Source organism: Macrosteles quadrilineatus, unplaced genomic scaffold (assembly GCF_028750875.1).
Source record: "Macrosteles quadrilineatus isolate MER2022 unplaced genomic scaffold, UCM_ALF_1.0 Scaffold_8__2_contigs__length_117827958, whole genome shotgun sequence".
Classification (NCBI taxonomy): domain Eukaryota; kingdom Metazoa; phylum Arthropoda; class Insecta; order Hemiptera; family Cicadellidae; genus Macrosteles; species Macrosteles quadrilineatus.
In genome coordinates this window covers 15,545,269-15,559,948 of record NW_026542601.1, presented here as the reverse complement: position 1 = coordinate 15,559,948, position 14,680 = coordinate 15,545,269, and the positions used below count along the sequence as shown (strand labels likewise).

Below are 14,680 nucleotides of genomic sequence, written 5' to 3'. Positions count from 1 at the left end.
GGGCCGCTTTCTGTAGTACCATTGACTAGTCAATGGTAGTACTAATTTCAAAAAGTACTATTTTCTGTAGTATCTAATCGAATATGGTGTACACTTAAAAAAAATAGACTTTATTTTTACTTATTGGACAGAACAGAAGTGTTTCAGGATAACTGCAAAGTGTTTAACAATAAATATCCAGGTAAGACCTTAAGTCATAAAGCTGTAAATGATTTAGTTAAGAAATTTCTGAAACTGGCTCAGTTACCAATGAGAAAAGAACAGGATGAAGAGTCCAAGATGAACTGACACAAGTAAAAGTAGTTGATCAATTTGTAATTAATCATAATACATCGTTGAGCAAAGTGCAATGTGTTTTGTTAGAAAACTAGTTAAAATTTTACCATAGAAAATTCAGTTTTTCTACTGCAATTTTTAAACGGTAAGAGATAAAAAGAAAACTTAAATACGTAAAATGTTTGTTAAAAAAGGACCTTTCACGTGGTATGAAATTTGCTATACCTTGCTATTTAAGAATTTTGAGTTTTCAGCTTTTTTTTACTCTTCAAATTTGAGATTTTTAAAAAAATAGAAAATAACATGGAAAATGCCCTTATTACAAGTTATCTTAAAGAGTAGATCAAGAATAAGCTTGGAAAGAAATTTGGCGCTGTTCCGTCCAGTAGTTCGGGTAATACGGTACTTAACTTCAAAGTCCTTTTTTAAAACATTTTGACCCACCCTGTAAATACGGTTAAAGATAATTCAATTTTTATTGCACCAAAATAGTCGGGGTGATAAGACCTTTAAATTGATGTATCACACAACCCATGTTTACATTTGAAAATTTCTCAAAAAGCACCCCTACCCCCCAAATTGGGCCCTTTTGGGGCATTTTTCGAAATTGAAAATAATTTTATTGGATTTGGCATGTCCAAATTAGGGGAAATGAGAACAAACAAGTGTTAAAAGCCTTACCTTTGCACACAACAGATATGGAAAGTTTTCAAATGAACACCCTGTATAAATAAGTAGATATAAAAGTCATTAGCATACTTCCACTAACAATAGGCATTGATGAATTATCCATATTCATTCTTACTACAAATATATGTAAATATATATACAGAAAACTGATAGTAGAGGTAATAGGGAGAAAAAAATAAATCTAGTAACTAACCATAAAATTAAACTTACGATTGCAAAAATGAAGGACTCGATTGGTCTACATGGTATCTATATAAATAATTTAGAAATAAAAATGATAGTAAAAGTAAAGAAAGTAAAAGAACATAAAATCTATAATGTGGTAAATCACTTGTGTAATAAAGACAATATTGAAAAAAAGACTTACTATTACAGTTAAATGCTTGTTATATTTTACAAAAATAAATAATTATACAGCTGACGCCATCTATGAGATAAACTAAAATCTGCATTCTGCTATACCGATGTCGGCTAGTAGTTCACATCATAGCCACCAGTCTCCGTTCTTTCTTTCAGTTTTGTACTTTTTGATTGCTACCCTCTGTAGTGTATTCCAACTTAGGTTGTATGTGATGTATGTGAAACTAGCTGTTACCCACGGGCTTCAACCCGTTTGACTTCATAAGTATTATAAAACTATTGATTGAATAAGATGTAATAAACAAAACAGAATACAGTTAATACAAAAAAATAATCACACCTGATTTTAATAAGGTAATAAATTAAAAGAATACAATGCAAATAAGCACAGCTGAGATATTTTTAACATATCGAAAGTTACTTTAGAAAAGAATTACGACCTTAAAGGGCAATTTATGAAATAATTGGTAGTTTTGCGCAAGGTGTCTCGTCATGAAGAACATTTAAAGAATATGGTTTATGTGGGTGTGACTTGTAGTTTTCTCAAAAGTTCGTGGGTAGTTTGGGAATTATATATGGATTAATCCAATCAAAGTACAATTAATTAGTATTACAAAAGTATGCCTCCCTCACTATTCATTACAACAGTTTGAGGTTGGTTCAGTTTTCCATTGTTTCGTGTTGTGATTTAAAAGGTTTAAATTATGTAAAATAAGGTGTGCGAACAAAGTACCCACAAAACGAACTTCCCATTAGGCTGTCAAGTTTAGAATGATTAAAAATTTTTGAAAAGTGCTTCGCTTATATTTTTGTTAATGACACAAATAAAAACTAATGTAACTTTAGAATGTAATATAATAAGCCAATGTCAAAACATACTCCCTTAGTAGATTTCTCATCCTTATGGAACAGCTGAAGCCAATTTTATTGTTAGTTATGTCCGTTGCACTTTAGTGGTCGTGTTTTTTTACAATTTGTTTCTTGTCATTTCAAATAATAAACAATAACTCGTACCCTAGTTATATAACCAAACAGTAAATCACAAATCATGGCATTAACCCTAAAATAATAGAAACGAAATGTCATTGATGACTCTAGCACCCAGTGTCATGGGACATGAACTAAACAATAAAACAAAAGCTTCAAAATTTACAATGGGATGAGAAGTCTACTTAAGTAGTAAGTCTACTAAGTATTTTAAGTGTTATAACACGTATCTTTATTTACTTTCTGTAAGTCTACTTGTGGTTGGTTTGTCTATGAATAAACTGAACAGATACCATTATTTATAAATATACTATACTACTGTATATACTGTTAGTTACATTTAGTTGGCCAGGTATCTTCAGGTGACATAAGTCATAATCAAGGATTATAAGCCAATCATCGAACCCTCCTAGTGAGGGTACCGAGTTTCGGCTTTTCAAAGAATAAAGAGTATATTATTATGTCATATCAACTACTGCAACTGTTGTGTGACAATCCAAATCGGGATGTCGTATAGCAGCTACGCTAGAATCAGTGCGAGAGTCTAGCGGAAACGGAGCCAATTTGGGAAACTGGCTGGACATAAAATCACTTATATGTCAATTTTAAATTCTAGTTTTACCTTTTATCTCTAGGTACGATAATCAAATCCGTATTAAAGTTTGTTTAGTCAATAACATTTGAAAAATGAATAATCAAATGAATGACAAAGAGAATAACGATGTAAGCGAACTCTATTGGCAAATAACTGAACTGTTGACAACCTATCGGGGACTTGGCGAACTAGCTCCACTGGACTACTTTATCGACTTCGATGCAAGTTTGATGAAAAGATTAGATCCTTAAACTATTGAAGGAAGCAAAAATGAAGGATTCTTGGCGGCAGTTAATTCAGATCTCTCCACTGTGATATAACTTATTTTACACAATGAAATAGTGATAATTGTCCTGAACATCATTTATAAAACGAACACGTGAATTATTGGTCAAACATGGTGCAGATAAATCGATGAATCAGCTATATTTATGCTTACTACAAATATTAAAAAAAAAAAACTACCAGTAGGGATAATGTGTAAAAATAAATACATCTAGTAATTAACCATAACATTAAACTTACGATTGCTATAATGAAAGACTCGATTAGCCTACATGCTATGTATTTAGAAATAAATTTGAAAATAAAAGTAAAATAAAAAATTAAAAAAAAAACATCAAATCTATCGTAATAAACTAATACATTATCTTATAATTTGTGTTTCACGAGAGAAAAAGTATTACTTGTGTGACAAAGACAACATTAAATACCCCCGCCGCAGCAAACCTGCAGACTAAGCGAATTTCAACTCGTCTTATTACATTTTTGCTCAAATATTTCCATAAATAAGACATATTTTTATCCCCTATTTAAATAAAATTAGATTTAACGAGTCCTTAGGTTTGCTGCTACGGGAAAGGTAAAAAGTGTTTTTTGACTATATGTCAATAGTATAGGATGAAATAAATAAATTTGCCAAATTTTATCAATATATATCCATAAACAAGTAAACTACAACAATTTTCATTTTCTCCATAAGAATAACATGGGAATTTTAAATTACACTATTTTTTAATTTTCTCCGTGACCGTTAGGCATACAACAGCGCTTCAATATACTAAATTATTTATTTTTTAAGCTCTACAAAACGGTTTAAAAAGAAATTGCAAAATTTTTTATTTTTAGGGTCAAAAATGGGAAAACCCCATTTTTACGCCATAATACCCCCCGTAAACCCCCGTTCCCATAGTCCGATCATGCTGGTTCGCGAACTCGTTCGAATAAACGTAGGTTTACACGTTTATACCAAATTTCATCGAAATCGGATCATTTTTGCTCGAGTTATCGCGCTAACGGACACATATATAAATATATATATGTAAATGCATTATTAAAACTAAGTACCCTTTTTTTTTATTCATTTTATTTAACAACGACTAGTTTCGACGATTATGTCATAGTCATGTTGTTTTTATATCTAACAAATACAATATCGTATTTTATATCTATGACATAATCGTCGAAACTAGTCGTTGTTAAATAAAATGAATTTAAAAAAAGGGTACTTAGTTTTAATAATGCATTTACATATCAAAATAGTAGCCCTAATCACTACAGTTTTCCTAAATATATATATATATTTATATAACCGACACATACCTATATATATATATATATATATATATATATATATATATAAATAAATATATATATATATATATATATATATATATATATATATATATATATATATATGAATTTGAACGATTAGTGTTTTTGGCCTCTGGGGACATCAAAATGAAAAAGTAAATCGGTCCCGCGCCCAGGTCTTACCATGAGACCTACGGTAATAGCTACTTCCCTATAGGGAAATTCGCTAAAAGACGTATTCAGTATGCTTATTCAGTTCTTTACAAAATATACAATGGTACAGCTGACGCTATCTATGAGATAAACTAAAATCCGCATTCTGCTTTACCGATGTCGGCTGGTAGTTCGCATCATGGCCCCCAGTCTCTGTTCTTTCGGACTTGTTTCAAAAGACTTGATCAAACTTGAATCAATTTGATGTAATACGTGTATCAGTATAATGGATAATTGATAATATGTTCGACCATTATTCTATTTTTATTGTCATTATTAATGTAAACCACGTAACGGAATTTCGTGATTAGGCCTTTGACTTAATGCTACTGCCACGTAGGTTACTTATTTGTAAGTAAACTCTGCAATGTTCAGTTCATAAAATGTTAAAATCCATAAAATATCGCAAAAATGTATTATTGAATTGACAAAAATTTCCTAACTTAAATTTGTAAGAATATAATGTTTGTTGTTCAAAGGTTTATTGCGGACATTTTCCATCACGATGGCAAAAAACAATACACAACGTTTCGGGATCTGGAATCTGATCCCGTCCTCAGGTGAACAAACCTAACACATTACAACTAACAATACACAAACCCTATTTTATTTTTGTTTTTTAATTTTGTTTGTTTAATTTTGTATATTTCGATTGCTTCCCTCTGTAGTGTATTCCAACTTAGGTTGGTCGTTTGTGTATTGTTAGTTTTATTGTGTTAGTTAAGTTTTTTTCACCTGAGAACGGGTTTTGATTCCAGATTAAAAAACGTTGTGTATTGCTTATTACCATCGTAATGGGAAATGTCCACAATAAACCTTTGAACAACATTAACTCACCATCACCACAGAAAATGTACTAATGTAGTAGTATGTTATCTGTGTCATCACCAACAATGAACTTCAAACGAAGAACATAATATTTGATGCTAATAATATTGTTGTATTTAATTTTAATTTCGCACACCACGGGTCTGTACTGAAAATATTGTAACACCAATTAATACTTATATGGTAGTAGTTAGTTTAGTTTCAGTTGTTTCGTCTTGTGATTTAAAATTTTTAAATAATGTAAAATAAGGTGTGCGAACATCGTACCGACAAAACTTCCCATTAGGCTGTCATGTTTAGAATGATTTAACAATATTTGATAAGTGCTTCGCTTATATTTTTGTTAATGACACAAATAAAAACTAATGTAATTTTAAGCCAATGTCAAAACATACTCCCTTAGTATATTTCTCATCCTTAAGGAATAGCTGAAGCCAATTTTATTGTTAGTTCTGTCCGGTGCACTGTAAGGGTCGTGTTTTTTTTTCAATTCGTTTATTGTCAATTCAAATAATAAACAATAACTCGTATCCTAGTTATATAACCAAGCAGTAAATCACAAATCATGGCATTAACCCTAAAATAATAGAAACGAAATGCCATTGATGACTCTAGCACCCAGTGTCATCGGACATGAACTAAACAATAAAACAAGCTTCAAAATTTACAATGGGATGAGATGTTTACCGGTACTTAAGTAGTAAGTCTACTAAGTATTTTAAGTGTTATAACACGTATCTTTATTTACTTATTTCCGTAAGTCTACTTGTGGACCTTGTGGTTGGTTCGACTATGAATAAACTGAACAGATAGAATGATTTCTAAGGATCTATATATTAATACGCAAGCAGTTTTCTTTTCACAGTCATAACTCGATAACGGCTTGACGGATTTTAACGTTTGAGGTGTCAAATTAAAGGTATTTCCACGTAGATGTGCAAATACGTCTCAGAATATTAAGAAAGAGCACCACTTAAGTACACTTAAGGGCTAAAGTTTAGAAGGCGGCGCTATCTGTTGACATTTGATCAAACTCATTTCCTTTTGTTTACAAATAACATATGGACGTAGTTTGAAATAGTTTTTAAGGTTAACCACAGGGACTTAAAACTTCCATATTTTGTTTCAATCTGTAACTTAGTCTGGTTCTGGTTCATAATAAAGAGTTTAAGAATAAATATTTAATAAATATTTTATTCTTTTTGTCTATGGTTAAATTGATTTACCTTACATCGTATTTTACTGATTATCATGTTATAGTTCGATGTAGTTAATGTAAGTATGTAATTAATGTGTATTTTAAAATTCCAATTCCTTTATAGTGTTTTCTGTTGTTTGGTTAACTTCCTTATTTCATTTCAATTTAAAATCAAATGCCGCCAGTACGAAGAACTGTGAGTGGCTGGAGGGAACGCGAACATGACCGCTTGCATCAACCTCTCAATTGAACATTTGATGGGTACATAGTGGTAGTACCACCGTTGTGATAGTCCAATCTCGGACAAATGACAGTTAAATGTTTACATTGTAGTAGCTTACATATTTTTAAGCGAGAAAAGACTGGCCGAGACAGTTAAGTTTTTACTCTTTGTTGTCATAAATGAAAGGTTCGTTTACCTCATTTGTGCAATTCACAATACTGTACCTTCAGGTTCTTATTGGAAAATCCTAATCTGAAAATAGGACTGTGAGACTTAGGCCTATATCCAGAAATTATACAGGTACAAAAGTAAGTACAACAATGTCACTAGAACCCAAAAGAGAATTAAGCACAGTTCAAACAAAAAATGCAATGAAAAAATATGCGGGAAATAGGGTCACAATGCCAACCAATTTGCAAATCTTTGAAGACTGTGGCAGATATTATGTAGGGACGAGAGCTCCGAGATGTCATTGGTGTCAAGTGAGATTCTTATGTACATAATAAGAGACAGAAGAAGTGTCTTCCTCGCTACAATGGTGCTACCTGTGTAGATGTCGCATCAATTTTTAAAGCTGAAAACAAAGCAATCGTATAGTTTTTTCCAACACTAATAATGTTAAACGCGTATCCATTCTAGATCTGTCGTTAGATCCACTTGCTTACCCTCTTATGTTCCCGACCGGAGACTTGGGTTGGGAACCCTAATTTATACACACCTAAAACAGAACACATCAATATCAAAGAAATAATTTAATAATGCTAGAATAAGAGTAGCGATGGTTGGCGTCAAGAGAGGAATTGAGCTACATTAGGTCAGAAGCTCACTTTACAGTGTGGTTGACATCTACATGTTCATAGAGTGCACCCGCCTACTATACATAAGAGATAACCAAAGCAGTATGAGAGTGAATGTAAATTTAAATATTGTAGATTACTTTTATATTTTTTACATCATAATATATATTTTTATAATCAGTCATATAAATTATTTTAGAGCGACTCTTTGATTAAGGTCACTAAAGCACTGTACGGTACTTTGAGCACAGTGTTGGCTGTTTATGTTTTTTTGTTTATTTTCTACATACAAGTTTCAGTTTTGCTCGATTTCGAGCAACGTGTTATCTAGTTAAAACTATAAGCCAATCATCGAACCCTCCTAGCGACTAGAGTCTAAACCTTCGCTAAATCATCACGATGTTGTCCCCTGGCACTGCGGAGTGGGGGAAGCAAAGCATTCTATTGGCTGAGGGAACACCATTACCGCAACGATACGGTTTCTAGACACCGGCCTCGGTGGTCTAATGGATAACGTGCTGGTCTGAGGATCAGAAGGTACCAGGTTCGTATCTTCTCGGTAGCACTAACTTTTTGTCTAAGATTTTTGCATTATCAGCAAGTTTGGTTAGTTTGGTTAGGTTATGACAGTTTAATTTGTTAATTAAAACAATAAAAAATTCAATTTGAGCTATTATAATTTTAGAACTATTTTTTTTCTATTAGTAAACCTTGTTAGATTTTTCATTATCAGCAAGTTTGGTTGGTTTGGTTAGGTTATGACAGTTTAATTTTATAATTAATAAATTCTAAAATTGAATTCAAGGCATTTATAATTTTATTTTATGAACAGAACTATTTTTTCGATTAGTAAACCTTCATTCGATTATTATTTTATATATATTTTTTTTATATAATCAGCATGTTATATAAAATTGTTAAAAAAATATAAAATTGTTAATAAAAAGTTGGTTAGGTTAGTTTATAACAGTTTAATTTTATAAATATTCATTTTATAGGTTTATGCATGTAAAACAACGCGGGCTTGTTTGGACGCCGTCTAGAGGGGAGGTGGAGGGAGAATCATTTCCCCCACTCCGCAGCGCCAGGGGACAACATCGTGATGATTTAGCGAAGGTTTAGACTCCAGTCTCCTAGCGAGGGTACCGACTTTCGGCTTTTCAAATATTAAATGTTATATTGTTATATCTAATATACTGTTGGTTGAAAATTCAAATCGGGATGTCTTATAGCAGCTACGCTAGATTCAGTGCGAGAGTCTAGCGGAAACGGAGCCAATTTGGGAAACTGCCTGGACATAAAATCACTTATATGTCAATTTTAAATTCTATTTTTTCCTTTTATCTCTAGTTACGATAATCAAATCCGTATTAAAGTTAGTTTAGTCAATAACAATTGAAAAATGAATAATCAAACGAATGACAAAGAGAATAACGATGTAAGCGAACTCTAACGGCAAATAAGTGAACCGTTTACACCCTATCGGGGCCCGGGCGAACTAGCTCTACTGGACTACTTTATTCTTATTGACTTGATAAAAATATTATGGGATCCTATCGACTATTGAAGGGAAGCAAAAAATATAGGATTCTTGGCGGCAGTTTATTCAAACTACTCCACTGTTATGTGACTTATTTTACATTTTCTAATATTGCGAATAAAATAGTGTTAATCGTCCTGAACACTATTTATAAAACGAACACTTGACTTATTGGTCAAACATGGGCAGGTATGGCAATACTAAAAAACTAACTGTCTTCCACTGTACGTGTTGAAGACAATTAAAGATTTATTGCATATTTATGATTATTCAGTACTTTACAAAAATATACAATTGTACAGCTGACGCTATGTATGAGATAAACTAAAATCTGCATTCTGCTTTTCCGATGTTGGCTAGTAGTTCGCATCACGGCCACCAGTCTCTGTTCTTTCGGACTTGTTGTTAAAGACTTGACAATTAATTTTATGTAATATGTTTATCACCCTTGCTCGGTTGTGGTTAATTGTGTTTAACCGTCAAAACAATATCGTAAACAGACATTTTATAATTTCAGATTTTCAGATTAAACCATCTGAATAGAACAGAAGCTTACAACATTGTATTCAAGCGGAAATTGTAAGCAGAAAAGGAAGGAATCGTAATGATAAACAAATACGTAACCAGATCAAATATAAACAAACAATCATAGCATTATGGTCTATGTTTCAGCTGTCAATTGATTTTAATTTTCGTTTGTAGTTAATTAGGTTTGGTCGTAAAACAATATCATAAACGGGAATATTTTATAATTAAATTATTTTGATTACAGAATGGGTGTGATTTAGTTAGTGGTAGTTAACTAAATAAGTAAAACTTCTGCATGAGCATAATTTCATAAAATAATCTCGAATAATGTGTTTTATTCCAATAATTCAATAATCTTATACATATAAAAAAAATTAAAAAAAAAACTGTTTCAAAACTTACGACAGCTAGCCTGACTATACTAATGGACCAAACTACACGTGGTTGGTACCAAATGAAAGATATTTTCATGTAGATGTGCAGAATCCCTTTATAAATTAAGCAAGGCTAAAAAATAAGCACCAAAAATTAGTTTGAAACTATAAAAAAATTAACATGGGCCTTATGGGTTGCCATGCTAAAATATAAACAGAAAATATAAACAAATTCTAATCATATGTTTTATTTATAGCGTTGGGGAGAAAATAGAGAAGTTTGTACATAATATATTTTCGGCCACGGGGTAACCTCTAGGAACCAATATAAAAATGATTTTCTTAACTTCTCTTAAGGAGATTTAACATGGGGCCAAAATTTAAAGATTATCACCATACTACTGGACCGAACTACACGTGGGTGGGTCGTACCGAAAGAAAGGTTATCGGTCCTATATGTGCAGGTTTTATTTGTATTTTGAAAATATTTATGTTAATTGGGTCAAAAAATGGATATTAAAATTGTCTTACGGATATTTAACATAGGGTTTATTTTTTAGCATACGACAGCCACCCTGACCTGTTTACACCAAACACGTATATATGGATTAATCCAATCAAAGTACAATTAATTTGTATTACAAAAGTATGCCTCCCTCACTATTCATTACAACAATTCAAGGTTAGTTCTGTTTTCAGTTGTTTCGTCTTGTGATTTAAAATGTTTAAATGATGTAAAATAAGGTGTGCCAACATCGAACCCACAAAACTAACGTCCCATTAGGCTGTCATGTTTAGAATGATTAACAATATTTGAAAAGTGTTTCGCTTATATTTCTGTTAATCACACAAATCAAAACTAATGTAATTTTAAAATGTAAAATAATAAGCCAATGACAAAACATACTCCCTTAGTAGATTTCTCATACTTATGGACCAGCTAGTTACTGGTCATACAACTACTCATACAACTAGCTGTTACCATTGACTATTGGATTGGATACAGAAGCTGTTACTGTTAAAAGCTGTTACTCACGGGCTTCAACCCGTTTGACTTCTTAAGTATTATAAAACTATTGATTGGTTAAGTTAAGTCGTAATATACAAAATAGAATACAGTTAATACAAAAAATAATTACACCTGATTTTAATAAGGTAAAATTAAAAGAATAACATACAAATAAGTACAGCTGAGGTATTTAAAACATATTGAAAGTTACCTTTAGAAAAGAATTATGACCTTAAAGGGCAATTTATGAAATAATGGGTAGTTTTGTGCATGGTGTCTCGTCATGAAGAACATTTTAATTAAATGGTTTATGGGGGTGTGACTTGTAGTTTTCTCAAAAGTTCATGGGTACTTTGGGATTTATATATATAAATTCCTACTTTTGTCCTCCCTCACTATTCATTACAACAGTTTGAGGTTAGTTCGGTTCTCAGTTGTTTTGTCTTGTAATTTAAAAGGTTTAAATTATGTAAAATAAGGTGTCCGAACATCGTACCCACAAAACTAACGTTAGGCATTAGAATGTCATGTTTAGAACGATTAACAATATTTGAAAAGTGCTTCGCTTATATTTTTGTCAATTAAACAAATTAAAAACTAATGTAATTTTAGAATGTTATATAATAAGCCAATGTCAAAACGTACTTCCTTAGTAGATTTCTCAACCTTATGGAACAGCTGAAGCCAATTCTATTGTTTGTTCTGTCCGTTGAACTGTAGTGGTCGTGTTTTTTTTTTTAAATTTGTTTCTTCTCAATTCAATAATAAACAATAAGTCGTCCCTAGTTATATAACCAAGCAGTAAATCACAAATCATGAAATTAACCCTTAAAATAATAGAAACGAGATTTCATCGGACATAAACTAAACTCGAAAACCCAGCTTTAAAATTTTTAATGGAATGAGAAGTCTAGGCCTACTTGTGGTTGGTTTGTCTATAAATGAATAAAATAAACTGCATATAGAAAGATTTCCCTCTATCTGGCGCTGGTCGATTTTCGACCACGAAAACGTGAGTTCTCAGTGGCGCTGGTCGATTATAGACCAAGATGACATGGGTCGGGTTTTTCTATTATTTAAATATGAAAACAGTTTTAAAACACAATAAATCTTATACCATTAGAAAGATGAGATTCTGAGAATTCATTTTCATGCATAAAACATTATTGAGTGAGTATTATGTAGCGAGAAACGGTAGTTTGAAAAACTAGAGAGTTCAAAATAAATTTTGGCGGTGGAAAGTTTTGGTCGTCTGACTACAACAACAGCTGTTTTTGGTGATTGTCAATTAAATTGAATACAATATTAGTACATATTCTGAAACTACAATAAATTCCCTACAATTCCCTGTGAATATATAGGGTTGATTGTAAAAATTTTATTTGTTTTTAAAAATGTCATAAATATAATATTTTTTTTAATCTTCAAAATTTTACATTCCGACGCAAATTTCTCCGACATTTTAGATTTCAACTAAATATAACTATATATTTTCAGAAAGATCTTTTTATTACCTATTGTACAGTATCATTTCATTTTTTGTTGATGCATTCTATTATTTCCTACGTGACAAAAAAAAATTGCTTGTTTTTCAAAAAAGAAAACATGTATGAAGAATTTATTTTTTATAATTTTATTTTTATGAGTATTTAAAAAACATTGATATTTCTACGTAGGGAATCATATTTCACACAAACTTTACATTTAGATAAAATGTGTAAAAAAATTATTTTGTGGTTTTCTTGTGGGTTGCTTTTGAAATTTCTAATTTGCATAATCCAAAAATTTGCAAACCTTTTGCTACTACGCCTAAACGCATTGCTAGGAAAAGAATATTTTATATTATTATATTATAAATTCATCACTGAAATAGAAAATATATATATGTGTGTACTTATATTCACAAATAAATATATGATAAAATATATGATACCACTACAAAAGCGCCAAAATATACCCGCCACTGGTGAATAAAATGACCGCCAGATCTAGGATTAATAGACTATACTGTTACATTAAGTTGGCCAGCTATCTTCATGGAGACAGCTGTCATAGTCAAGGATTATAAGCCAATTATCGGACCCTCCTAGTGAGGGTGACGACTTTCGGCTTTTCAAATAAAAATATCAATCAATGATATTTGAAAGGAAAATGTGTTGTGATAACCCAAATCGGGATCTCTTATAGCAGCTAAGCTAGAATCACTGCGAGAGTCTAGCGGAAACGGAGCGAATTTGGGAAACTGCCTGGACATAAAATAAAAAAATAGTCAATTTTAAATTCCATTTTTACCTTTAATCTCTTGTTACGGTAAATAAATCAGCATTTAAGCTAATTTAGGCAATAAAATTTGAATAATTATAATACTTAAACGAAAGACAAAGAGATAACGATGTGAGCGAACTCTAACGGCAAATAAGTGAACCGCTTACAACCTATCGGGGACCGTACGAACTAGCTCCACTGGACTACTTTATCGACTTCGATGCAAGTTTGATGAAAAGATTAGATCCATAAACTATTGAAAGGAAGCAAAAATATAGGATTCATGGCGGCAGTTTATTCAAATTACCCCACTGTGATGTTACTTATTTTACATTATCTAATATTGCAAATGAAATAGTGTTAATCGTCCTAAACATCATTTATAAAACGAACACGTGACTAACAACAACACGTGGTTTAACAACGTGGTCAACAGGTAATACTAAAAAACTAACTGTCTTCCACTGTCCATGATAAAGATAATAAAAAGACATATTACAGTTTTATCATTATTCAGTACTTTACAAAAATATACAATTGTACAGCTGACGCTATATATGAGATAAACTAAAATCTACATTCTGCTTTACCGATGTCGGCTAGTAGTTCTTATCACGGCCACCAGTGTCTGTTCTTTCGGACTTGTTTCAAAAGACTTGACAATTAATTTTACGTGATACGTTTATCAGTATTAATAATCGATATGTTCAAACCATTATTTTATTTTTATTGTCATCAATGTTAACCACGTAACGGAATTACACGATCAGGCCATGCTACTGCCACGTAGGTTACTTATTTGTAAGTAAACTCTGCAATGTTCAGTTCATAAAATGTTAAAATCCATAAAATATCGTAAAAATGTATTATTGAATTAACACAAATTTCCTAACTTAAATTTATAAGAATATAATGTTTGTTGTTCAAAGGTTTATTGCGGACATTTTCCATCACGATGGCAAAAAACAATACACAACGTTTCGGGATCTGAAATCTGATTCCGTCCTCAGGTGAACAAACTTAACTAACACATTACAACTAACAATACACAAACCCTATTTTATTTTTGTATTTTAATTTTGTTTGTTTATTTTTGTATTTTTCGATTGCTTCCCTCTGTAGTGTATTCCAACTTAGGTTTGTCGTTTGTGTATTGTTAGTTTTAATGTGTTAGTTAAGTTTTTTTCACCTGAGAACGGGTTTT

At 31.5% G+C, this 14,680-nt stretch overlaps 1 protein-coding gene across 1 annotated transcript in view; it reads left to right on the top strand.

Annotated features, from left to right (window-relative positions):
• LOC129000216 (uncharacterized) overlaps positions 1 to 7,670 on the top strand; it is a 35,105-nt gene extending 27,435 nt beyond the window's left edge. Inside the window, exon 6 of the mRNA XM_054427170.1 lies at positions 7,603 to 7,670. Coding sequence (XP_054283145.1) covers positions 7,603 to 7,670 — 68 coding nt within the window. The remainder of the gene's footprint in view (positions 1 to 7,602) is intronic.
• The last annotated feature ends 7,010 nt before the right edge of the window (positions 7,671 to 14,680 follow it).